Source organism: Mus caroli, chromosome 4, assembly GCF_900094665.2.
Source record: "Mus caroli chromosome 4, CAROLI_EIJ_v1.1, whole genome shotgun sequence".
In the NCBI taxonomy this organism is placed as follows: Eukaryota; Metazoa; Chordata; class Mammalia; order Rodentia; family Muridae; genus Mus; species Mus caroli.
This window is the reverse complement of record NC_034573.1, coordinates 41075034-41101936: the sequence shown is the minus strand read 5'-3', so window position 1 is coordinate 41101936 and position 26903 is coordinate 41075034. Positions and strand designations below refer to the sequence as shown.

The 26903-nt window shown below is 52.0% G+C and overlaps 1 protein-coding gene across 2 annotated transcripts in view; it reads left to right on the top strand.

Moving 5' to 3' along the window:
• Positions 1–856: 856 nt before the first annotated feature.
• Anks6 (ankyrin repeat and sterile alpha motif domain containing 6) overlaps positions 857–26903 on the top strand; it is a 41804-nt gene continuing 15757 nt past the window's right edge. Inside the window, exons 1-10 of one of the 2 annotated variants that reach the window (XM_021160966.2) lie at positions 857–1208; positions 8577–9079; positions 12087–12131; positions 13116–13320; positions 14511–14617; positions 17014–17162; positions 18299–18497; positions 19202–19251; positions 22242–22445; positions 24862–25015. In XM_021160966.2, the coding sequence (XP_021016625.1) occupies positions 877–1208; positions 8577–9079; positions 12087–12131; positions 13116–13320; positions 14511–14617; positions 17014–17162; positions 18299–18497; positions 19202–19251; positions 22242–22445; positions 24862–25015 (1948 nt within the window). In that variant the 5' untranslated portion in view covers positions 857–876. The remainder of the gene's footprint in view (positions 1209–8576; positions 9080–12086; positions 12132–13115; positions 13321–14510; positions 14618–17013; positions 17163–18298; positions 18498–19201; positions 19252–22241; positions 22446–24861; positions 25016–26903) is intronic. The other variant, XM_029475711.1, reaches the window with a different exon arrangement.

Below are 26903 nucleotides of genomic sequence, written 5' to 3'. Positions count from 1 at the left end.
CAACAGCACTCAACTACCATTCAGCAGCCAAGTTTATTACCACAGCATATCTTTATAGCCTGGATGGGTGGGTCAGATCCTAGAAGGCAGAGATGCTATCTTGCAAACGTTCTCAGCACGAAGAGCTGTGCCTGGCACTAACAGGCATCCAATACATACTTGTTGAGTCCGGAAAGAGAGATGAACTTGATGTCAGAAAACCTGAGTCCTAGCCACAGCAGCGCCTGCAGATCTGTGCAGACTATAGCAACATACAACCTTCCCGGTCACTCGTCTACTGTAGATTGGAATAATCATCTGAATCTCTAGGGTGGCTACCAGGACTGCCCTGGGGACCAGTCGGTGGTTCCTACCGTTTGTGTGATATATATACAGGAGGGCTTGGGACCAGAACAGTTGCTGGTCCCACACTGAGTTTCCGACAGTGGGTCTGGGGTGTGGCTAGAAAAATCTCCATCTGTAACATGTAAGTTACTGCGGTAGTGGTGACCCCCGTCAAAGACAAGAGACAGATGGGCGGGTAGCTTGACACAGATGAACTCAGCACTGCAGGGCTGCTCCGGCAAACGACGGGGCTGACCCATTCGTCCCGATTCAGCCTGCGACTGTTTAGGGAGCGCTAGTGAAATGCGGGCCGGTCTGGGGTCGGTAGAGATGCGAGATGAGTTTTAAGCTAGGCCCAGAGGTCGGATTCAGTAGGAACGAACAGGAAGACTGAAGAGTGACCACACAAGCCGGGAGGCGGGCTCTGCGCGCGCGTACCCATCAGGCGCGACCCCGGAGGCGCGCGCGCACCCAGGGGGCGGGCCTGCGGACGGCGGGCGCGCGCGCGGCCCGGGGTGGGAGCGGGCGGCGGCGCGGAGCAGGCGGTCAGCGATGGGCGAGGGCGCGCTGGCTCCGGGCCTGCAGCTGCTGCTCCGCGCCTGCGAGCAGGGTGACACCGACACGGCGCGGCGCCTGCTGGAGCCAGGCGCAGACCCGGCCGCGGGGCCCGAGGCGGGAGCGGAGCCGGCAGGGCCCGAGGCGGTCCGGGCAGCGGAGGCCGGGGTGCCGGTGCCGGTGGACTGCTCCGATGAGGCGGGCAACTCGGCGCTGCAGCTGGCGGCGGCTGGTGGCCACGAGCCACTCGTGAGGTTCCTGCTGCGCCGCGGAGCCTCGGTCAACAGCCGCAACCACTACGGCTGGAGCGCGCTCATGCAGGCGGCCAGGTGAGCGGGGACTGGGAAGGAGAGAGTCCGGGACTCGTGAGAGTGCGAATGGCAGACTTGGAACTTTGCTTTTTGGTCATCTGTATGATGGAAAGAAAAGGGCGGTTTCAGAAACACAAGATTAGGGATGTTAGAAACTTTGGCTTTTGAACAGTGTGGAGGCTGCGGAGTGCATCTTCTAGACGTTCATTCATTCCGTTTTGCATCAAGGGTCTCCTAAGAATCTGTCTACTCACCCTGGCTTTGGGGGTTGGCCGAATAGATAACTGGGATCCAATTAAGTCCCCATTTTGGGGATAGGAGTGGGGTGGGTGGGTAAATAAAGTAGCATTCTTGATCTGGAAGGTCTGAGAGTAGTAGCTGACCCAGTTGGAGGAATAGAGGCGATTTTTAGTAGAAATGAGGTGTTAAGACTCGAGGATTTGTAAGAGTTATCCAGGACAGGAAAACGAGGAAGCGAGGGAGAGCAAGCACAAGGCAGACACACAGTGATGAAAGGTGGTCTGACAACTGAGAGGATGCTGCGACCCAGAGGGGGCTGGAGACAAGCCCACCATTGGAGGAAGAAAGTAGGTGCCAGATTGGGGCTGAACAGAAACCCACAATCTAAGGATGATCAGGAGTGTGGAAGGCACAGGGCACAGTGACCAGAACAGACTTTTGTTTCGGGTAAGTTACATTCAGCACCTGTGAGAATGGGCAGAGAGATGGGCCAGAATCAGGAAGGCTGGCTAGGAAGACAGCAGCCAAGGAAGAGACAATTAGTGGCCTGGACCAACCTGAAGTTGATCCTCATGGTTGTGTGACCCTGTGAAGGGGTTGGGAGAGGCAGCAAAATCCATCTCTAGATTTCTGACTCGTATAAATATACTGAGCTGTAAAAAAAAAAAAAAAAACAAGAAAAGAGACAATGCTTGTTTTGTTTTGTTTTTAGATTTGTTTTTATTTTATGTGTATGAGCGCCTGTGTATATGTGCACCACATGTGTGCCTGGTGTCTGAGGGAAGCCAGAAGAGGGCAGTGGATATCCTGGAACTGGAGGTATAGACACAGATGGTAGAAATCAAACCTGGCACCTTTTTGAGAGCAGCAGGTACTCTTAACTGCTGAGCCATCTCTCTAGCCCCAGAGGGACGGTCCTGAGAGTGAGCTTGGCTTTCAGTCACATAGCAGGTGGTACCGGTGGAGAATGCCAGGGCAGCAGAGGTGACTGTAAAACCTTTTTTCTAGGTTTCTTTCCTCTTAGGGGCAGTATTTACTCTTCCTCCATGTGAGCCTTCTCCTGCCTAGGTACCCCCTCATTGGCTTGTGATATCCCCAGAATGCACCCGCCTCCGTCTTCCTCTCCATCCCCTCACCCTTGTCCGCAGATACCTCTGTAGCTGTCTCCCACCATACTCCTCTGCTCCAGGTATACCTTTGCCCCCGCCTCCGTGAAGAGCTTCCAGATCTTTCTGGAACAAGTGCTTGGCTGTGCCTGTCACCAGCGGCTGCCCTAGACTCAGGATGACACTTCTGTCTGTCCACATCTGTCAGTACATCCGTCCTGGTCTCTTAGGTTCAGGCCTGGATTTCATCTGGGCCTTCTCTGCATTACTTTGTACTTTTTTAAAAAGCTGAGCCGGGCGTGGTGGGGCACGCCTTTAATCCCAGCACTTGGGAGGCAGAGGCAGGCAGATTTCTGAGTTCGAGGCCAGCCTGGTCTGCAAAGTGAGTTCCAGGACAGCCAGGGCTATACAGAGAAACCCTGTCTCGAAAAACCAAAATAAATAAATAAAAAAGCTGAAACAAGATTATCTTTTCCTCCTTACTGGTGAGACCCTGAGATTTAGATATCAGAATGTGCGTTGGCAGGGAGTCTCCACAGAACCCTTAGCGTGAGTTCTCTTCTGCTCTCAGCAAAGCCCCTCCTCTCTCAAGCTTAGCTTCTTCCAGGAAGCCTTCCTTGATGTGGCCATGGTCTCTGGTCTCACCATACCAGGCTGGCTCGCTGTGCACCCAACCCTGGCTATACCTAAGACTCCCTGGGATATCTCTCCACATGGGGTTCCTGGGGTTACCTTTCTGAAGGCTGTGACTCGGAAGCTGAGGAGAGAGGTGGGGAACAGGAAGGGTTGTGAGAAAGAAGCTCAGAATGACTTTGTACATTGGAGAGGCCCAGGTGTACACCTTCTCTCTGAGATCCACCCACTATAGAGACCTTGCAAGCCCTGGGCATCTGCTGAAAGCTTTGCTTGTCATGGTTTGCAGCACTGGCTTGTCTCAGTGCCACCAACCCCTGTCACCTATTTTTTGCTGTTCACCAAGTTCTGCAGAATTGTCCACATCATCTGATTAATTATTTCTTCTTCTTCTTCTCCTCCTCTTCCTCCTCTTCTTCCTTCTTCTTCTTCTTCTTCAGAATTGTCCACATTATCTGATTATTTCTTCTTCTTCTTCTTCTTCTTCTTCTTCTTCTTCTTCTTCTTCTTCTTCNCTTCTTCTTCTTCTTCAGAATTGTCCACATTATCTGATTATTTCTTCTTCTTCTTCTTCTTCTTCTTCTTCTTCTTCTTCTTCTTCTTCTTCTTCAGAATTGTCCACATTATTTGATTATTTCTTCCTCCTCCTCCTCTTCTTCCTCTTCCTTTTCTTCCTCCTCTTCCTCCCCCTCTTCTTCCCCTTCCCCATCATCATCATCATCATCATCATGATGTCTGATTATTATTGCCTTAATGTGGATCAGGCTGGTTCTAACCTTGAGAGCCTCCTCTACTTCCCCAGTGCTGGGATTTGGGTGTGCACCATCACACCCATCAACTCCTGTTTATCTTGATGGGCAGGATACTTAACCTAATCATGATGGTTAATTAACAGTTTAACAGATTCAAAGGACTTTCTTGTATAAAAGTTGGTGAAAGGACCTTGAAGTCAGCCCAGAGGATGGGGGAGGGGGGAACTGCTTCTGAATCTGGCAAAGAGAGCAGCAGGTGTCTCTGCAGAAGTGATTTTAAAAAAAAATAACTTATTTTATATATGTGAGCACACTGTCACCGTCTTCAGACACACCAGAAGAGGGCACCGGATCCCATTACAGATGGTTGTGAGCCACCATGTGGGTGCTGGGAATTAAACTCAGGACCTCTGGAAGAGCAGCTAGTGTTCATAACTGCTGAGCCATCTCTCCACCCCCCTCCCCCGTAGGAATGGTTTTTAAGGAGAAAACAGGGAATCTGTGCTAGGGTGAGTTAGTTGGTGAGTCCTGATTGGACAGATTAGCCAGTATAGCCAAATAATGAGTTTTGATTGCTAGACCTGGGCATTTTCATAGTTGAAACTGGGTATCTTGGTCAGGCACAAGGAAGTAGCCAAATGAGCTAACAGACCTTGCTTGGTGGCTAGCTTTTGGAATGTGAGTGATATAACGGCTTAGCAAGAAAGAGAGAGAAGGAAGGAGGGCAAACCCCGCCGGCAGCTGTGTGCGGTGCCTGGGTCTGTTAGAGTCCTTCCGTTGGCAGGGCAAAAAGAGTTGGGGTTTGCGGTCCAAGCACTCCAGCTTTGACACTTTGTAGTTGAGATGCTTTGGGCTGTCTTTTTGTGCTTCAGTTTGCCATGAGCGCTGTTTTCTAATTACCGTTTCATCGGTGTGTTTTACCTGCACCACTGTCTGTGTGCCATGCATGCCTGGTGCCCTCAGAAGCAAGAGGAGGGAGGGCATGAGAGCCCTTCGAAGTGGAGTTACAGGCAGTTGTCAGCAGCCAGAGAGGTGCTGGGAACTGAACATGGAGCCTCTGGAAGAGCGGCCAGTGTTCTCATTGCAGAGCCATCTCTCTGGCCCCAACAGGTGCTGCTTTGAGCGTATTAGTACGATACACACCTTACTGTTCTGTGAGCCCAAGGTAGGAGGTACCTCCGTGAGGAGAGGATTAGAATTCACACATGCCTGTTCGCCAGGGCCTGGACACTTTTTAAGTCTCCTCACAGGAGACTCCACTGCACTGGGGTTGAGATGCTCTGAGCTGTCTGCTCCCTGGTCCGGGTGGAGGCTCAGGGTCAGAGACCAGTGTAGGGAGACTTCGTTGAGGGTCAGTTTGTGGGTCCCTTGGTCTCTCTGTCCCTCAACTCAGGGTGACCTGTGCATGGCCACTCTCCTTTCTTATGCTCCTCTTAGAATCCGTGGACAGTGCTCCAGATACCCACAGTGCCTGCCTAAGTGGACTCAACACTCATCTTGTTGTGCGTTCCAACATCTGTCCATGAGGCAAGCCGAAGAGACCCTGTGCCAGCACTTGGAGACAATGGCTTCCTATGGTTTAAGTAGAACCGTAGTTCCTATTTGCAAAAATAGATTATTCTTTTCTTCCCCCTCTCCAGTAGTGGGGATGAACTCAGGGCTTGTACTTGGCAGGCAAGCATGCTATCACAGACTTACCACCTTGGCCCTTAAAGCAGAGTCTCAGCTGAACTGCCCAGGCTGTCCTTGAACTTACTATGTAGCTCCAGCAGGTCTAATTGCCCTACATCAGCCCTGCCCGCATCATCGGGTCCAGCTAACAGTGGCGTTTCTTGAGCACCCATTTTGTGTCCAGCACCGTGCTTACTGCTTTAAATGGATTCATTCCTTCAGTCCACCCAAAACCTTCGGAAGTATGTATCATTGTTGACCCCCCTCTAGAGACAAGGAATTGAGGTCCAGAGAAGCTATGTAACCTGTCCACAGCCACAAGGCGAGTTGAGTGACAGAGTCAGATTCACAGACTGATGGATGGCCGGAGAGCTGTGAATCCAGCAACTGACAACTCCTCTCGGGCACTGGTAGTGATTCTGAGCAGGGGACAGCATGGTGAGGCTGTCTAGCCACACCTTGGCCCGTTTACCTTTCACCCACTTCTCTCTTTACCCCACTCATGCCAGGTGCTCTGAGTGGCAGGATCGTGTGCCAGCTCTCAAAGCACAGGTGTTAATTGCTGAAATTAATTGTCAGCCTCAGCACCTGCTCAGAAGCCCCCAGCAGCCCCGTTTTCAGTAATTACCTATTAGAAAATGAACACACGCAAAATTATCTAGGGCGCCGTTGGATCATTTTATATTTTTCAGCCTAATTGAATGCTCTCTAGGGCTACCTGGGAGTTCAGAAAACATTGCAAAATTCAGTATTTCTGCTCAAATTCAGTCCCTTTGCTTCCCCTGTAGGAACCGGGCAGGCTGGAGGGGCTGTGATTTGAAATTCTTGGGGACGGTTTGGGTCCTGTCACTTTCAAATTGAGATTAATTGCTCTCTGCTCCACTCTGCTGCCTCCTTATCTGTGAAGTGGGAGGCACTGTGTACATCTCCGGATTTCAAATGAGATAAGAATCTGAAAGTACCTTGTAATCTGCAGCTAGAGATTATACTAGAGTTTGTTTTGTGCTCCCAAAACCGGTGGGAGCTTTTAACTATACTGCAGTGGCGGTCAAAGCAGCCCCTGGTTGCCTTCTATCTCTCAGACCTCCCTTCCCTGTCATCAATGCAGTGTGTTCATTTATCAGTTCATGAGACCGAATGAACATATTGAACCCTAACATGGGCCATCTCCTGTGCAAGTGACCAGGGAAGTCCCCTAACCCTGTCCTTAGTTACAATCAGGTAGGCAAGAAACAGTTTTTGAAAGAGGGCTCAGGTTTAGACAGAGAGAAGCTGCAGACTTGGGGGGTCCTCAGATGGGAGCCCAGGAAACTGCTCAGAGTTGGCGAGATGGGAGCGGGCCCTGAGCAGCACAGAGGCACAGCACCCTGCTTGGCAGGACCCTGTGAGTCACACTCATGATGGAGTGCGTGGAAGGAGGGTAGGAAGGTGCAGAACGGGGCTGGGAAATAACAGCGATGTAGGCAGCCCTCCTGGCTGTGGGCAGGTGGGAGGGACCTGGAGGGTTAGGTGTGGGGGGGCTCTGGAGGACAGCAGGGAAGGGGATGGAGGCTGGAGGGGGCTTGAGTTTGCAGTTTCTGCATGGGAGTGTGTTTCCTCACTCACCTCTCTGCTCCAGAGTAGAGGCCCCCATCCTGCCCTGGGCTGGGGGACCAGGTCGCCAGGTTCTCATTTGCACACTGCAGGAGGCAGCCTGGTGTGTCAAGGTTCACAGCCCAGAAGGTATTTTATATTCAGCTGCAGCCTCAGACCAGAGTTCAGCCCTGGCCCTGCCTCCTTCAGGGAAGGAAGCCCTGAGCTTTCGCTGAAGCACAAAATCCACTTCCACAAAGGAGGGCCAACTCAGCCTCCAAACCTGACCCCTGCACTGTCGTCTTCTGACACCCACTTCCCTGGATTTGTCTTTGTGTCTGTCCCCTTAGCCAGGAGGAACCTTCTCTAGCTTGGACACTCTCCGTTCAGAGACCTCACACCTTAAAACATAACTCTGCCCACTGAGAAGCGGCATCTGTCCTCCCCCTGGAGTCCGGGAGTTGGCAGGAGCCTGTCTGTCTTCTCTGGGCCCTGAAGACAGCCATAGCTGGAGCTTCTTTGAGAAGGATGGGACTACACCAGGTTCATAGTCACCTGCAGTAAACATTCCTGCCAGCAGGTGGCAGTAGGACTCTGTGGAGGTGCCAGAGTCCTTTTGCCCAGGGCAGCTGCCATACTGGGATGTGCAGGCGGTGGTGGGGGCTGAGGAGGGTAGACATGAATCACCACAAAGGGAACAGGAGGGGATCAGCACTGGCAGAGACAGGCCATAACTCAGAGTACAGAAAACTCAGATGTGGAGGGCAGAGTGGTATAGGCAGATGGATCTGACCTCAGTGTGTGTATGTGTGCCTGTGTGTGTGTGTTTTTTTAAATTTTAGATCGTTTTCTTTTGTTTTATGTGTATGCTGTTTTGCCTGCATGTCTGTGCACGTAAATGTCTGGTACCCCCTGAGTTCGGAAGACAACTTCAAATACCCTGGATCTAGAATTGTAAGCCACCAAGTAGGTACTGGGAATCACATCTAGGGCCTCTGCAAGAGCAACAAGTGTTCCTGACTGCTGAGCTGTCTCTGCAGACCCCCACCTTGTTTTCTTGACAGTCTCTCATGGGCCTGGAGCACGGAGAGCAGGTGGGCAGGTTATACCGACCCACTTGTTTTCACGCCTCCACTGCTGGGATTATGTACGCACACTACCGTGTCCATTTATTTTCCGTGTGTGTACACATATATGCATGTGTGCATGTCTATGGGTACATGTGTGAACACATGTATGGTGACTTGAAGCCTGTGTAAGGAGTTTTCCTTGATGGCGTTCCACACCAGGCTGAGGTCATCCCTTCTGAACAGCCCCTGTGCCTGCAGTAGTTGACATTAGTGAGGGTCATCAGAAGTGCTCGATTGTCAGCGTTTTCTGTTTGGTGTCAACAACCCCCATCTTCCCGGCAGGTGTGGGCATGTGAGCGTGGCACACCTCCTTTTGGATCATGGAGCCGATGTCAACGCTCAGAATCGGCTGGGTGCCAGCGTGCTCACCGTGGCTTCTCGGGGTGGCCACCTGGGTGTGGTGAAGCTGCTGCTAGAGGCGGGAGCCATTGTGGACCACCACACCCCTTCTGGAGAGTCCCCAGCAATGGGAGGCAGCGGGGATGAACTGCTGGGCATCACAGCCCTGATGGCCGCTGTTCAGCATGGACACGAGGCCGTGGTACGTCTGCTGATGGAGTGGGGTGCGGACCCCAACCACACAGCCCGGACTGTGGGCTGGAGCCCTCTGATGCTGGCAGCCCTCCTTGGGAAGCTGAGTGTGGTGCAGCAGCTGGTGGAGAAGGGAGCTAACCCTGACCACCTCGGTGTGCTGGAGAAGACCGCCTTCGAGGTTGCTCTTGACCGCAAGTACAGGGATCTTGCTGAATACCTGGACCCACTGACCACTGTCAGGCCAAAAACAGGTCAGGCCAACCCCCTCCCCCGCCACTGCCCCAGTCACTCCCCACTCCCTCCCCCCACCCTCCCACCACTTCCCCCAAAAGTCACTCCCCACCAACACCCTGGTCCCTGCTGTGGCTTTACAGAGAGGATTGTTTAGGTTGCACAAGCCAAGGCTTGCCAAACTAAAAATGTGTGCAGAAGGAGTACATGCAGGCCATGAGCTTTGAGCTACACAGTACCTATGAATGCCGGTTACACACAGGCCTTACACATTTCCCAACATGACCAGGTACTGCTGGGAGTAGAGCCTGTGAACTTGTACAGTGAGGCCTTTTCTCTCTACCTGACCTTCCTCCCTCAGCTGGCTCTGATGTAAGTGGTCCAAGGATCCCTCTAGAACAGAGGCCAGCAACGTTTTCTCTGTAAAAGTCCAGGTAATGAAGATTTAGGCTTCCTGGGCTATGTAGGTGCTGACCAGTGATTATTGGCCCTTGTTAGAGTGAGAGCAGCCGCATTTAGAATGTAAGTGAGTGAGTGTGGCCTTGTGCTGAGTGCAGAGACAAACTTGGGACAGCAAGCCTAGGTTTGTAGCCCCTGTTCTGGAAGGTGCTGGCCACCAGTCCCTGGGGACCAGGTCACTCGTAGTGAGTGTGCAGTGGTTCCCTTACGAGTCTGGGTTTTCCTGGCAGTCTCGTGTTTGCTTGCTGCTGTTTTTAGGGTTGTTCTTAGAGGAGCAGTCACACAGCACGTTGCATTTTGGAACCTCTGCTCAACGGTGTCACACACAGCCTGAGCACCGAGCAAAGTGGGTGACAAGTGCTGACTCTGCCAGACCCGGCTTGAGCTTCTCTTTGCCCACTCAGGGTGGGCCATGTGACCACTGTCGGTGTCACTGTCGGTGTTGGCTTCCTGGGGATCCTAGTATCAGGTTTCATGAAGTATAGATGCATTTCTCTTGCCAGGCTCTTGTGACAGTTGTACTTTGAAGTGTCTGTCCCTGGTGCGTAGCTCCCAACAGTGGAAGTTCAGTTTCTCTGCTAGTGTGGGATGCCTGCTATGTTCCAGGTACCCTTCAAAGCACCTGACATGTGCCAGCGAACAGTTGAGAGCCAGATCCCTACCCTGGAGGGCAGTGGCCTCGGTAGGGGAAGGCAGGTTATAAGTAGGAAATAAATGACCATGTGGGAGAGGTTGGTGCTGTGAGTGAGAACAGCAGATGAGAACGAGGTGAAGAGAGCCAGACTGACTGTGCCAGGCATTGTGAGACGGCAGGGATGGCCACCCAGGGAAGATAACCACAAGTGGACCTCAGAAGTCCTGCAAGTGCGCTAACCACCAGGGGACCACCACAGCCGTGAAGGCTGCACGATTGATTGCCATACCAAAGGTCCTTAAGTCATCAGCAGTACAGACACACACACACACACACACACACACACCCCATTCTTTCCTGGAAATGCAGGAAATCCACCCATACAAGATCTTGACCTTTCTGTGTTCTTTTTCGTCCCAACCAAAGCTGCCCGGTGACTGTAACATTCTTCTGTCTCATGCTGTGCAGAGGTTGGGTCAGGTGTCCTCTCCTTGGGATGTGGTGGAGTCCCTGGACAACACCACTGAAGCCCAGAATAAAGAAAGGCCCAGCCCAGCAGTGCGGGTTATCAGTGCAAATAGCTGTCCTAGCATCAAGAGCCAGGCTGGACTGTTTAGTGACTCATGTTACCAGGTGGCTGTCTAGCATCCAGCAATAAGATTGGTGACATTCCTGTCCCTCAAAAACCACCGGCCTCAGCAAACGGAGCTCATAAGCAATTCGAAGGCACTTACAATTCTACAGATTTTATTTTATTTATATGGGTATGTTGCCTGTATGAATGTCTGTGTACTGCATGTGGGCCTGGTGCCCCAGGAGGCCAGAAGAGGGCACCAGAGCCCCTGCAACGAGTCACCATGTGGGTACTGGACATCACCTGGGTCCTCTGGGAGAGTGGCCAGTGCTTTTAACTGCTGGACATCTCTCCAGCCCCCCGAGGTGCTTTTTCGGTGACTACGATATGGCTCCATGTGTTGATATTTCACAGGCAAAATTATCCCTGTTCTTCCGTGTCCCTGGCTGTAGTTGATACTGAGAGTCACGGTATCACTCCATGTTACAGCTTGGCTGGGACGGCTGCTGGAGGCCAGTTAGCACAGTGGTACCCTGATAGGCTCCACGATTCTGAAGCACCTCCTTCCTACATCACCTGCTGCTCCTTGGGACAACTCCGTGGCACAGATGCTGATGTCAGTGGGGCAGCGGTGCAGAAACGTGCGTTCTGGCTCACATGGGGCTCACTGCTCCTCCCAGCCAGCCGAGAGCCATGGGCGTCCCTCATGGAGTTCACTAAGGCGCAGGAGCCCTGCCTGTGCTGCTCAGCATGCTCACTGGCTTTAGGGAATGCCTGTTTCCTGTTCGTGGATGACTGCTGGGCCTGGTGCGGCGGGGCAGAGGCTTGCATTGGTGGACAGGGAGTTGCTGCACCAGGCCAAGGGTCAGAGCCCAGTGTGAACATGTCTGATGGACAGTTGGCCTGACAATTGTCCACAGACTGGCGGGGCACCCGACTCAAGTGCCTGGGAAGAAAGAAAAGGTGCTTTTCTGGGGTGGGGTGGGGGGCACAGCCATTACTTCCAGAGCTCAGTGATCCAGTGTCACAGGGCTCTCTGACCTTGTACTTAATTAGTTGTAGTTAGATTTTAGAAGTTAAACAGTTTCTTTTTCAAATTCTTACAGAATGAACTTTTTCCAAGACCATACCTTTTTTTTTTTATTAACCTAGGTAAATACATCCCACAGTTTGCAGTGTTTTCAAAAGCCTGGGGTAACAGCTGCCCAGAAAGGCTGTCACATAGTCAGTCCCCTGCTCTGAGCTTCTGCCCCATGACTTACAAGGACTTGCTCTTTAGACCCTGTGCTCTGACCCGATGTGGCTTTAGAGTTCTGTTAAACTTCTCTTCCATTAATTCTGGAAATCTCTGTTTACCCAGATGAGGAGAAGAGGCGACCAGATATTTTCCATGCCCTGAAGATGGGTAAGTGCTTCAAGGGGCTTTTCTGGATGTTGAAGAGCCCAAGCCCCGCCCTCCAGCCCGATTCCCACACTAATTCAAAGGCACAAGGAATCTGATAAAGAAATGCAGTTTTCTTGTTTGCTTTCATTTAGAAGTAATTTCTTAACTTTCGTGATGTTCTAATTCACTCTCACCAGGGAAGGGTGGGCCCTGGAGGCCTCTAATTTATTAGAGTGTTCTACCCACAGACTCTGGAACACTCTAGAACACTTCTAGAACATTCTCCCAGGTCCCTACTGAATCACCAGCTAGATGTGCCTGGCTCTTTCTGCGAGCCTCAGTTTTGCTATGACAGAAGGGCTCTTTAGCTCAGAGTTTCTATGTGTGTGTGTGTGTGTGTGTGTGTGAGTGTATGAGAGAGCGAGGCGCTGGTGTGGCATGCCATCCTGCAGAGGTTGGCCTCACCATTGCTCACCTTCCTTTCTTACCTTCCCCCCTGAGAAGGTTTTCCATAGTGTTCTGCTTCATACACCAGGCTACTGCAAGCTGCTGGCATTCTCCTGTCTCCTAGGAGCACTGAGATTACAAACACTTAATGCTACATGCCGTGTCTATCTTTTATGTGGGGTCCTGGAGATTCAAACTCAAGTCCTCAAGCTTGCATGGGTAGCACTTTTACCTACTGACCCATCTCCCACGCTCCAGGGTTCCCTCTTGCTAGAGACACCACCTTCAGGCAGCCCTCCCGGATTCCTGCTTACCATCTAAACCTGTATTTTTCCCTCTTCAGGCCTGTGGCCCTTCCTCACTCTCCCTATGCTCTGAGACACAGATAGCACTTGTGTTTGTTCATATGCTGATCTCCGTCTGTCACAGATAGAGGGATCTGAGTAGCGGTCCCCATGACCACAGCAGAGGCAGAGTGAGAGACAACTGAATAAATGACCTTGTGGGGCCAGGGGCTATGTGTCACCTGTGTGTCACCTGGACTCCTGCCGTTTGTAGGGAACTTCCAGCTGGTGAAGGAGATTGCTGATGAAGACCCCAACCACGTGAACCTGGTCAACGGGGACGGGGCGACCCCACTGATGCTGGCTGCTGTCACGGGGCACTTGCCCCTGGTACAGCTGCTGGTGGAGAAGCACGCAGACATGGACAAGCAGGACAGCGTGCATGGCTGGACGGCCCTCATGCAGGCCACCTACCACGGGTCCGTGTCTCCCACACGAGGCCTAGCAAGTGCTCTAGTTGGCAATGGGTTTCTGACACAAGATGCAACTTGTAGCCAGCCCAGGGCTGTGAGGACATCAAGACCTGCAAAAAGATAGAATGGATGTGGGTTTTATTCAGCCAGCCTCTGTCTCCATCTGGGATACTTGCTACCCTGCCCTTGAGTTTCCCCATGGCTGTGTAAACGCACACAGCAGGTGCATCTTAGGCAGAATGATCATTTCTCATTTATTTCCAGCTGATCTGTTATTGGTTCATTTGGCGTTTCACATGGCAGTTCAGAGACCTCCATTAAGCATCCCCTTCACGATATGAGCAGTGGCCACAAATATCACCTTAGACTCTGACAGTCATCTTGACCTTCCCCTTTAAAGTAATGTGATCATCCCAGCCAGGTGGGCTGTCACCCTTCTGCAGGCCCCTCTGGGGTCATCTTATAGCCACTAAATGTTCCCCTTAGGGGTTTTCCTCTTGTCTGGTTCAACTGGCCATATCACACTCCTGCATTAGTTATCTTATCTGATGAACCTCAAATCCTTGACTTTGCTAGAAAGTTGTGGAAGGAAGGTCCTGTCCACCGAGAGGTAGGTGTGGTGGCTGAGCACTTTCGGGGCAGAGGCCCCGGTTTTTATTGTCATTAGGGAGGAACAGTAGGAAGGACTGATAGAAAGCACATTTGCCCCTGACCTGCTGAGTGGTGGGGCATGATTGGCTATGTCCCGCTTAAACACTGGAAGACCGTGTTCCCTGGTTAATGTTGGCAGGCTCGTTGTCCGGGAACATAGCCACACTTTCCCTGTCCCTTGCTGGACTAGCCAGTTTTGTGTCACTCCTAACAAAATGCCCAAGGCAGTTACTTTATAAAGAAAAGGTTTATTCTGGTTCATGGGTCTCCAGGTTGTTGTTCAAGATGGAGCGGTCCCAAGACTTCCAACCTCTGGTGAAAGGATCCAAGGCATAGGCAGAGGGCAAGTGTCCAAGAAAGTGCTTAATCCAGGAGGCAAAGCCAGAGGCCCAACCTCCCCTTTCGGGGGTCACATCCACAATGACCAGTAGGCCCTACCCCTAGTGGGCCACAGCACCTTCCTGTGAACAAGCCTTTGCTTGTGAGTTGTAGGGTGATCAGCACCCAATGAGACTAGCTTAACTGCCTGCCTCTTTGTTCCCCAGAAATAAAGAAATTGTCAAGTATCTGCTAAATCAAGGGGCTGATGTTGCTCTTCGAGCCAAAAATGGGTACACGGCCTTTGACCTGGTGATGCTGCTGAATGATCCTGGTGAGTGAGCTGCAGATAGGCTGCCACACCCTTGGGTCACCTGGGTACCCGTGGGAGCACGGCCTCCCTTCATTGTATGAAGCCTGTGCTGATTTGTAGAAAAGTCAGTCTCAGGGATCAAGGGCACACCCCATGCCCTCGGGACTATGCCAGCCTTCTTCTGGCACTAGTGATCCCAGCATTGTTGAAGAGAGAGAGGGCAGGCAAGGGCATATGACTTTGCAGGCTGTTAGGACCTAGAGCCATTCTGTGGTCACAGCCAGAGATACTAAGTGACTTTGCAGGCAATATTAAGGGCCTCTGACAGGGAAAGCGGAGTGGAGAAGGAGGCCCGCTCTATGCCATGGCCAGACTGCAGGCCAGCGGTCCTTTAATAGCATGTCTGCCCTGATTCTCTGGGTGGTTGTTGGTCCTGCCGTTCTCTCTGTGCCTCTCCTGCTCCGGCTGGCCCTAAAAAGGGTTGGGTCTCTCTGACATGTCACTCTCTTGATTATCCTAAAGGTTCAGTCTAGAGATGGAGGAGCTCAGAGGCCTCCTGAGTCTTAGGCTTTGAGCCTGAGCTGGGATCCCAGCCCCATGTTGTAGGAATGGAGGCTTTGTAAAAACTACACTTGCTTTGTATGTGTCATGTGCACATGAGGTCAGAGGATGACTTGTTAGTTTCCTACTTCCACCGCGTGGGTTTGGGGCTTTTACTCAGCTTGTCAGCCTTGGGAGTATCTCTACACCTAGCTTCCTCCTCCCCCTTCCCCCTTCTCCTCTCCCTCCTCCCCCTTTCCCCTCCTCCTCCCCATCCTCTCCCCTCCCCTCCCATCTCATCTCCCCTCCCCCTCTGTCTCCCCTCCTCCTCCTCCCTCTTTTTTTCCCCAAGGTAGGGTCTCACTGTGTTCTTCTGGCTGACTTTAAACTCAGCCTCCTGACTTCTGGGATTATGGGTATTGCCACACCCATTCTTAGTGCTTTAGAGATTGTTTTATGATTAGAAAAAAAAATGTTTGTAGAGTGATTTGAACCCGGCATGGACGACTGTGCACCACATACATGCAATACCCATGAAGGCCAGATAGGACATTGGATCCCCCAAAACTAGAGCTACAGCCTGCTATGAACCCAGCAGTTAACACTCTTAAATTTAGCACAGACCTACCTGCTATTGAATGCTTAGAGTTGGGGCTTTCTCCGCCTTTCTTGTTTACTGCTTTATCCTAAGGGCATTGGAAAGATGGACAGGTAGAGGGGTGTCAGGTGAGTCCAGGTGCTCCACAGCACAGGGTCCGCTCTGGGGGTCTGACCCATGCGTCCCTCACCGTGCATGGGTGCCTTCCCAAGCCCAGCAGCTGAGTGCTCTCTTCCCAGTTTTGTCCAGCATGCTTTCTAAAACAACCTAGTTGAGTTCACAGTAGTAATAGTGCATTTAAAACAATTTTATTTGCATTTAGTTTATGGTGAGTTTTCTCCAATGCCCAAAGTGCAGTTCTGCTGGGATGTGGTTTGCTGTAGTGCAGCTTCCTCTCTAGGGACAGCTGCTTTTCAGTGAGGCCATGTCAGAGAGGCGCGGGAGTTTACCCGTGGTCAGGTTCAACCTGACCCTGAGAGCTTCAACTGTGCCTTGTGGAAGCTTGGTTACCTGGAGATGTTCAGTGAATGGAGACTCTACACCTAAACCCTGTTAAGTTCAGCATCGCCCTCTGAGGTAGCCCGGGTGGGAAAAGTGAGCACTGTGGGGGGGCCGCCGAAACAGTCCTCAGCCTCACCTTTTGGCCTGCGCATTCCTACACAGCTCCCCCATTACAGCCACTGAAGTGACACAAACTGATTCTTTAAAGACATCCTTGAGGTGCCTGCTGGCTTTCCAGATAGGCATATCTCTGACGGCCGTGGCAGTTTCACAGATGCCATTAAAGTGAGCACGAAGACCTGACCCTCTTGATTTGCATGATTTCGTAGGGTTTTCTGGGTCGAGAGACTACTGAACCATTTTCACAGGTTGCCCAAGGCGCTTGCAGGAAGAGCTAATGTGATTTAGAACGCTCTTAAGCACACCCTGAAGGCCAGCACCTTGAGCTCCTGAGGAATCCTCAAGACACATTTATGTGCTGGGGTTAATGTCACCTCCTTGTGAGCCATACAGAGGGACTGTAATTTACGTGACACTACCCAGAATAGGAACTGCTGTGGTCTGGCTGAGGTCCCATGCCTTTCAATACCCTGCCTTCTGGGAGGGAGGGGGCCTTTAAGAACATCAGATGGAGAGAAGTGGGGAGGCTGAACTCCTCAAGGGAGCCTGCTTTGCTGTTGCAGGGCTGAGTTCTAAGGCTGATAAGGGTTGACTTGGTCCTCTCCCCAGGGACAGGAAGCTGTATTCACAGGTCGGGCGCTGCTTTTTGTGCCCACAGACACTGAACTTGTTCGACTGCTGGCGTCAGTGTGCATGCAGGTGAATAAAGACCGAGGTCGACCCAGCCAACGACCACCCCTGCCCCACTCGAAGGCCAGGCAACCCTGGAGCATCCCCATGCTGCCCGACGACAAGGGAGGCCTGAAGGTTTGAAAGGGCTGGGGGCGGGGGGCTGTTGCTCCCTGTTGCTAGGGCTAGATTGGTTTTGAAGAGGCGATGTCAGCATGACTAGCCGTAAAGCTGGGGAGCTCGTAGGAAATGAGGGGACCTGAGGAGACTGGGGTGATCCCATTAGCTGCTTTGCAAGAATTTAGGGCCTAGAATTGCTCCCCTCAACTTTAGAACAAGCCAGGAATCAAGATAGTGGTGTAGAACCCAAGTTTATAAATGGAGAGGTTTTTTTTTTTTTTTTTTTAATCCTGCAGCATATAGACCTGAGCTAGACAAACCACACATGCATGGCAGCGCTGGGCCTGTGGCTCTGTTTTTACCTGTGGGACGCTGTTCTCTGACCCCACACAGCAGCTGCTTCTGGAGAAGCTGAGAACACAGAGATGATGTTTGATGCCTTCTATCTGACTGCCACTCAGGGTCCCTGCAGCCCTCTGCTGCTTCCTGCAAGTGCCAGAGTCTCTTGGTGTCTCTCACTTTTCTTGCCCCACCCTGCTTGTTTAGAGCCAAACTTTATTCCCGAGAGACAGACACCTGGCACTGCCTCGTGTACCAACTCCCCCCTGGGGTCATTCTGCTCTGGCCTGCCTTTCTCTGTGGCTTGTCCAAGATGGTCTTACAATGCTGTCTCCTGTGGCCATCACCCCATCTCACCACTTTGTGTGTTGATGGGAGGGAGCTGCTCAGGATGTTGGCTGTAGGCCTGGTTCTACACTCAGCCCTGGAAGGAGACTGGCTGTAGCCACAGATGGCTTAGGTTCTAGTTCTGTCAACATCTCTAGTACAGGTGGAGGGGGGCTGTGCAGGGAGTGGTATCAGGCTTTTGGAGCTACCCACTGCGGCCTCTGCCTGTCTCTGGCTCATGGTAAGACCCCAAGCAGCCAGCTCCTTGCCCTGTTCCTTGTTTCTCTGTGTTACGGCATCGAGGAGATGAGGGGTGGCCTGGAAAGGCTGGGGAAGGATCTGGTGAATAGTGTGCTCTTTTGGGAGGGGTGCAGTGGCTGCTTGGCACCCGGGAATGGGGACGCTGGATGGAGCTTGTCCCAGGGCCTGTCCCTGGGTCTGTCCTATTGTCGGCTACAGTTGACTCCTGTCTGTTCCCTCCCACACAGTCCTGGTGGAGCCGGATGTCCAACAGGTTCCGAAAGCTCAAACTCATGCAGACACTGCCACGTGGGCTGGCTGCCAACCAACCATTGCCTTTCTCTGACGAGCCTGAGCTAGCGCTGGACTCCACCATGCGGGCACCCCCCCAGGACAGGACTAGCCACCTTGGGCCTCCTGAAGCAGCCCATGCAACCAAAGACAGTGGTGAGAAGAGCTGCACCCGGGGTGGGTGCCAACGGGATCACCAAGGCCCAGGCTCCACCTGCTGAACTCTAGCAGGCCATGAGATGAGACACAGGACCAGCAGCTGGTCTGGAAGACACTAGAATAGGCACATGCCATGCTGATTGTAATAGAGTGGTCAGCAGTAACCTGCAGAGGAGCTCTGAGGTCTGGTTCTTCACTTCCTACTAAGAACTACAGGCCAGGCACGGCCTTTGATGGTTGGTGTCTTCACCATCCAGTGTGATTGACTTGTGGTACTAAAAGGGTCTTGAAACACAGGGAGTTCTCACAGTAAGGTGGTGAGCCTCACACCACTGGGGGCATTTAGCTGACCAAAGGACCTTGCCAGGTTGCTGAAGGATTTCCAGACTGGCAGGAAAACAGATTTGATAAGATCCCTCCTGGCAATCAGATTCCCGTCCTGGATCGACCCCTTTGGTACTACTGTTAGAGACAGACTATTGAGTGGGCATGCTACTATCTGACCCAGCAAGGCAGAGGCTGGAAACATACTCTGAGAGGACTTTAAATGCCTCCCATCTGTCAGTATATTGAACACCAATTGTTATTAAATATTTACGTCCCCAGGAGAGCTGGATTTCCAGGATGTGGGGACCCCAGCACCACTCTGCAGGCTGTGGTCACAGGGAGGCCATTTCAGGAAGCTGTTGTTTGTTCTGCAGGTCCTGGGAACCCAAGAAGAGAGAAGGAAGATGTGTTACTGACAACCATGGTGAGTGGGTGCCTAAAAGCATGAAAGGCAAGAGAGGTTGTGTCCGGCCCATGGCCCCTCAGCAGAACAGAGGTTTCTGTACTGGTTACTAATGCCCTGTCTGTTACACTCGGCATGACTGCTGGACCCTGGCAGCTTGATTCTGAGGAGGAAGGGTGTGAGTGTTTGCCACAGGTAGAGGGATGGTCAGATGGGTACCATCCAGTGGAGCACTGGCTTCTATGGATCAGAGCAGATGCCAGCCCTGAACTGCGAATGAAGCCTTGTGAAGACTTGGAGTCTCATACAACCCACAGTGGCCCCACAGTTGCTGTGTAGCCAAGGGTGACTTAACATCTAGTCCTCCTGCTTCTGTCAACCAAGTGCTGGGATGAAGGGGATCCATCATGCCGAGTCACACAGTATCTGGGCCTCGTGTGTGCAACATGCTAGGGAAACACCATTCCAGGGTTTCCTAGGTCCCCAGACCTTAGCACTTACATCCAAGGCCTGGCCATGTGGTAGGAACAAGATGGGAGAAATTGATAGGCAGCCAGCATTAGAGGAAGACTCACCATTCTGGTTAAGTGGGGGAGCTGAGAAAGGAGTGTTTCTAGTCTAGAAGTGCCTCAGTTTCCTGATCTGTAAGCTTAGAATTAGGGTAAGCTAAGAGTATCAGAAGCCCCTGAGGTCATAGTGACACAAATGAGACAGCAGCTTACTCCACAGAGTTGGGGACCTCAGTTCGTCTATTCTCAGGTCTCTATTGATCAACATTACCTCATAGTCCAAGAGGGCTTCCATAGCTCTGGCCGTTACGTCCTGTGTTAGACTTCCCACTGCTAAGTCAGAGCATTTTGAGTACAACTTAAAAGGAAGGTTTGGGGTTTTTGGGTTTTTTTTTTCATTTTGGTTTCTGTGTTTTTTCATTTTGGTTGTTTTTAGCATATGTTCTTGAGGTTCCTGTCTATGATCTCTTGGTTCTGTGGCTGAGGCTCTGTGGTGACACTGAATGTCACATGAAGGAAAACCATTCAGTTTGTGTAGTGAGGAAGAGGGAGGGGATCCCCCATGTCACTTCGGCTCAGGGCAGAAGGCTTCCAGTCGATTCATGTGGCCACAGCACACTGTGCAGACTGGCCCCTGAAATCTGTCCAGGTGACCAGGTTCCTATTAAACACCAGGGATGTCATTGCTAAAGAGATGTGGAAGGTAGATCCTGGTAGAAAAGCTGCCTCTAACTAAGGGGTGGTTATCATCCCAGCGGTAGTTTTGAAGGGAGATTGTCTCCCGGGAGGCCTTCAGCCTAGTGCTGTCTGATCTTGACTGTGTTACCTCACCTCTCTGGGCTTGATGTTCTCCGGTACCAAGACTCTCCTGGTTAGAGCACCTTGGCACTGAGATGCTAATTCTGGCCAGCAGAGGGCAGTATTGTCAAGGACAGGTGAGCCCGAGCAACTCGCCTACCAAGCCTAGGCAGGGTAGTTAGGTACCTAGCTGCCAAGCGAGTGGTCTCTGCCTTTGTCCACACTTTGCCTGGCTGTTGGGTGTAGTTAGGGTCTCCCAAGATGATTAAGATCACACATCCAGAGTGAGTCACGGTGGCATTTTTAGTTTTCATCCTTTGTGGTTTTTTTTCTAAGCATTTTTAGTATCTAGGATTGTAGAATCAGGTTATCCTAAGAACAGCAAATACCTCAGCACTTCCTAAGTGTTCAGCTCTGTGCACATTCTCACCCAACCTCCCCAGAGCTGCGCACCACCAATGTGGCGTTGCCATTTCCCCTCAGCATCTTGGAACTGATTTATTAACAATTTCCCAAGATCTTTTCCATGTCATTAAAACCTTGTTTAGCCACATCATGTTTAATAGCCGTGTGACAGGACATTCCATCACAAAATGACTTCACCCAAGACAGACCCTAGGGAGTTGGGGGGAGGGGCATCTGTAGCTCTTTGTAATTTTAACAGCTCTGTGAACATCCTTATACTGCGGTCTCCTCGGTCTCCTCGGCTTCCTGACACTCCTCAGGCAAAGAATGTGAAAGTCGTTGGAAGTGCCCATCTGTGGTGGGCTGGCTGCCCTGAGTCTCTAGCCCAGCTTTTGTCAGATAGGGGAAGCCTGTCCATTCCAGAGAGGATGATGCCCATTTACAGACTGGCAGACAGAGAAACAGCTTAGCCTGTGAAAAGAAGCCTGGGAGGCTTGCCGCCAGCCCTGGCACTCTTCTGTCCTACTGCTTGTGTGCAGCAGAGGGCACCAGTGGGCTCACTCGGTGGCTCGTGGTGGATGGATAGCTGCGGGGCCCATGGGGCTGTTGGCCCCAGGGTGGATGCTTGCAGCTACTGGTGCAAAGCTGCCCGCCTGCTCGCCTGCCCACCCCCGGGCAGGGTTAGCTGTGGGATGTCTGTCCCTGTGGAGGACCATCTGGCACCGTGTTCAGCCTTCCCTTAATTAAAATAAACGTGGACATTGGAATGCTGCTGCAGACATCCAACAGTCAGTGCGGTGTGGATTGTATACTGACCCCAGTCAGTGTAGGTTCACAGAGTAAAACTATGCCACAGTTGAGGAAATGTCCACAGTGGAGCCATGGCCAGGGCATGGTGGGCGTGAAGGGAGTGTGGTTGGGCTTGCAGCCCCCAGCTTCTGCCCCTTATGCTTATCCCAGCATGGCACATGCTGGCTTTGTGTATCTGCACCTCCTGCTGTATCCCTGGCTCTAGGCATACCTACATTCTGCCCATCCTATGTCTGGAATGTTCTTTGCCCCATCCCCTTTGAACGCTACTTTAGCATCTCTTAGTCTCTGGTTCGCTGTCTCCTGTCCATACCCTCCTCTTGCCACAGTGCCCTGGGTTACTGGAAGGAGAGCCTGCAGTGCTGTCTGGGCTCCCGTTGCCAGTGGAGAAGTGTGCAGAGGCGCCGTCATCTACGGTGCACGGAGCCCGGATCCTTCCCCAGAGAGGGAGCTTCCAGGGCCCATCTAATCCTGGCTCATCTTTTTCAGCTGCGAAACGGAGCGCCCTTCCCCCGGCTCCCCAGTGACAAGCTAAAGGCCGTCATCCCACCCTTCCTGCCCCCGTCCAGCTTTGAGCTGTGGAGCTCTGACAGGTCCCGCACATGTCACAACGGGAAGGCAGACCCCACGAAGACTGCACTACCCCCAAGAGCCAGCAGGGCCCACCCCGTGGGCTGTGTGGGCACAGACGGTGTAAGTCACCCGGTTGCTGGACTGTGATACTGCTCACAGAGATCTGGGTGTGTGGCTAGCAGGGGGACCTCAGACACTAGGACCCAGGGTCACAGCATGTGGTTTAAAGTGTTGCAGGGATGGGTGTGGGGGCAGGGACCTCTGGCTTCTCTCTGGGGAATACGGTGTGAGGATGTACTCTAGCTCTGTCACCTCTCCTTCAGCTGGTGAGGGAAGTGGGACCCAGCCGAAGAAGTGACCTGCGGAATGACTTCCTGACAATCACTGGCCTGGTGGGGGTGGGTGAGAAATGGGGTTCTTGGACTCTAATCAACTATATGCTCAGGACTGTGACCAAGAACACACACTAGGGGGCCACTGTGTGCACTCCTGGTGCTTTTGTGGGAGGACACACTTGTCCCTTTGACCTCAGTAAAATCTCTCACCTGGAGCCATTGGCCAGTTTCTGAGCTGTCAGCAGGCCAGGTGTCTTCGGGTGTGTAGACGGTCTACAGTGTGGTTTCAGTAAGTGGGTAAGTTGTAGACGAGGTCTCAGAACAGGTCTTGCTGCTTTGGTGGCTGAATGGCAGCAGACACCTGGATTTCTACTGTGTTCATGAGGCAGGGCTATCCCAGGGCTGGGCACTCTCAGGTCCTAGTTGAGACAGGAATCCTGGTGTGTGGGGTGAGGTGAGGTAGGACTGTCCGATTAGCAGAGTGTCCCTTGATTTCTTCCCCTGGCTACCTTTTCTGAAAATGTGACTAACCCCAAGGGCCCGGATGTCAGTGCTCAGGATTCATTCCCTCAGCAAGTATTCCTGACCCCTCCTCCATGGAGCCTAGAGCAGCAGGCACAGCGCCTACAAGAGGTATCTGAGCACCCAGAAGACGAATGCGTGTTCTGGGAGCCACGAGGCCACCAAGAAGGCCTCTGGGGTCACCCATTGGTGGCAGAGCATAGGGGTGAGGCCTCGCGCTCTGCTCACCTCAGACTGGATCCTTCCTTACAGTGCTGTGTGTGCTGAAGCAAGTGTGGCTAGGGCTGTGCCCCCGCTGAGGCTCATGGGAGAGGCAGGAGACAAGGACACAACACTTCTGTGGACTCTTCTGGACATACCCTGACTTGTGGCTGCATCTCTTCAGCCCCTGCCTCTGTGGTCACTCAGCCTCTCTTGTCAGAATTGCCCGTGTCCCAAGGAGGCCTGAGATTATATTCAGGGAGCACATAGATGACCCAGGCAAGTTTCTTGTTCTGTTCTGCTCTTCTTTCTTTCTTCCTTTCTTTCTTCCTTCTTTCCTTCCTTCCTTCTTCCTTCCTTCCTTTTTTTTAAAAGAAGATTTTAGTTTTAGTATATGTTTTTGAGTATTTTACTGCATATGTGTACAGTGTTTGCAGAGGCCAGAAGAGAACATCAGATCCTCTGGAACCGGAATTGCAGATCATTGTGAGCCACCATGTGGGTGTTAGGAATCAAACCTGGGTCCCCTGAAGGAGCAGCAGATGCTTCTAACCCCTGAGCTGTCTTTCCAGTGCCATGTTTCTGACCCCTTAAAGTTCTTAGCACAGGCACACCATTGATAAGTATCTCTGAGATGGTGGCACTTGAAAGCATCACAGGTTCTAGAGATGAGGACACTAACCTGTCTTCTGAGGACCGCCATCCAGTCCATTGCAGCCTTTGTTCCTTCTGAGTGCTTCCAATATGCTCAGGCTAGGACCGAGGACAGTGCTTAGAGAGGAGAGCCGGTCTCTCAGTAGCCTACAGGTCGCCAAGGATCAACAGAGTCAGTGGTTAGAGCGAGCTTGCATGCACAGTCTGTGTTCAGGCTACATGGATGTCCAGGTTTCTGGGATAGGGGCAGTGGCATGACAGGGAGCCAAGCCTAGGCTACCTTGGCAGAGACACATGCTTTGAGACCAGAGGACAGGGCATCACTTTAAGGAGTGAGAAGGATGTTGGTGACGGTCCTAAAGGCACAGAGTGACTGCCCAAGAGCCAAGAGAGTCTTGGCACACTGTGGGGGCAGGTCCTCCTGGAGGGGAAATGGCCAGAGCACTGCCACCTGGCGGAACTGAGCTGGACAGGACTCACAGGACATGTTTCAGGCTGAGCAGCAAAGATAGCCTGACAGAGGAAAGCTGGACCTCGGGTACACCTTGCCAAGCTTGGATACACTGTGGCTTCCCCTGGTTTTCAGTGAGGGGCTTCCTTAGCACTTCCCAGAGGGCACTCTGACCTATGAGACTGGTGTCAAGCAGCCAGTGTTGGGACAGTGCTCCACCGCCCAGCTGAGGTAATGGGTTGTTAGCAAATAGGGTTAAGCTCTTTGCCATGGGACCCTGGGGGTCAGTGAGGTGGGCATGGTTGTGCCACTGCGCTGGGTGGTCAGGAAGCAAGGCCCTGTCCTAACTACCTGTTTCACCTTGTCCTCACAGGCTACCAGCAGGCCCGTCAAATTCCCCAGCATCTCCAGAAGCCCCGCGTCCCCCGCCAGCTCTGGGAGCTTTAACCACTCGCCTCACTCCTCAGGGGGTGCCAGTGGCATTGGCGGCATGAGCAGGCTGGGTGGTGAGCTGCATAGCCGCTCAGGTAAGCAGCCACAGGCCACTGGGAAATGGGACAATCCCTGGCCCACCACTTCTGTCCCCTGCTCCATCCATATGCAGCATACAGAATGGCTGTATGCCGCCCACTTCTTGGTGCCACTGGGGATTTTTAATGAGCTGTCCACTCAGAGTTCATCTTTTCTCATTTTCCCAAGGTGAAGCTGGACGGAGAAGGAAGAGGTCAAGTCCATAATGCTTTTCTTGTTTCTTATAAAATGTTATAAGAAATGGAGAAAGATGCAAAGGGGTTTCATGATGCACGCACTTACTGAGGACTGAGCCTCAGGAAATTCCTATTCTGTCACCCATTTGAACAGACTAGGATTCCGAAACTCCAACTGGGGCAGGAGATGTGCCCAGGCTTACCCAGCAGGCTGGAGGCAAGGAAATGTCAAAGCAGGGGCTCCCACAATTCTAGGCCACAGCATACTTACAGGTGCTCTCAAAGATCTCGAGGACGAGCCAAAGACAGCCCTCTGAGAGGGACACACCCACTGCATGCCACTGTGTAAGGCTCACATGCATCAGGGAGAAAAAAGAAAAGAAAAGAAAAAAAAAAAAACTTGCAGATCAGATGAGCCGCAAGGCAAAGGGGGTGAGGGGGACATCAGCGCACTCATGAGGGCTTACTCGTCACTAACGTTTTTGCTGTAACTTTGCAGTGGTTTATTTTGTGCATTTTATGAATATTTATACTCTCCAAATGATTTGTTGAGCGCTGTGCCAGGCACGACGCCGAGCCATTTAAATGGTCCCTGAACAATCCCTTTATGGTATTGTTGCATGCTCCAGGTGAGGGAGCTAGGCTCACCCAGCTCGGAACTTGAACCCAGCCCTGCTGCAGAGCCCTGATGAGCAGGGGTGGGGAGGGGAGGGGTAGGGATGAGTGAGGGCAGGAGGGCCTGCTCTGTAACTGGCACTTCAGGTCCATATGCATTTCTGCTGCCGCTCTATGCACTTTCAGATCTCCCTTGGAGTGGCCACTTCTTAGTGAACTCTGTTTGAGGCTCTCCTATATTCTTGTCCATGCAAATAATGCCTCCTGAAATTAAAAACAACAACTGTTTTTAAATTTATTTTGGGTATGAGCTTTTGTATGTGTGTAGGCACATGTGTAGCACGCCATGAGTGTGGAGGTCAGAGGACAGTCTGCAGGAGTTAGTTCTCTCCTTACTGCTGTGGGTCCCAGGGGTTCCCCTCAGGTCGCTTGGTTTGCCAGTCTCGCGCCTCCCAGGTGATATTTTCAGGCTTGCTCAGTGAGCTCTGTAGCCTGAGCTCCATGGCTGAGTCAGTTGTTTGCCTTTTCAAAAACATAAATGTAGCAGGTGGTAGTGGTGGTGGTGGTAGTGGTGGTGGTGCACACCTTTAATCCCAACACTTGGGAGGCAGAAGCAGAGGTGGAGGGAGAAGCAGGCTGATCTCTGAGTTCTAGGCCAGCCTGATCTACAGAGCAAGTTCTAGGGCAGCCAGGGCTACACAGAGAAACACTGTACTGAAAACAAACAAAAAACCAAAACCAAACCAAAAACAACAACAACAAAAATGTAAATAAACCAACCCCCAACAACAGTTAGTGAGTGTGGTTTGTCGCTAACAAGCTCGCTACTGTTGAGTCATATCCCTCATTCGCTGGTCGCTTTTTATTGTGATTGATTATTGCTAACTTGCTCAGGCAGGCCTTGAACGTGCAGATCTCCTGCCTCAGTCCTCCCCAGTACTTAGTGTGCACCACCACATCCAGCTAGTCAGTACACTCCATCTCCCAGTTCCATGGGAAGTGCTGGCAGGTACCCCTGCAGGCAATAACCAACTGGATTACTCCATGGATACCCATTGCCAGTGGCTTCCTGGGAACAGCCCCAGGAAGTAAG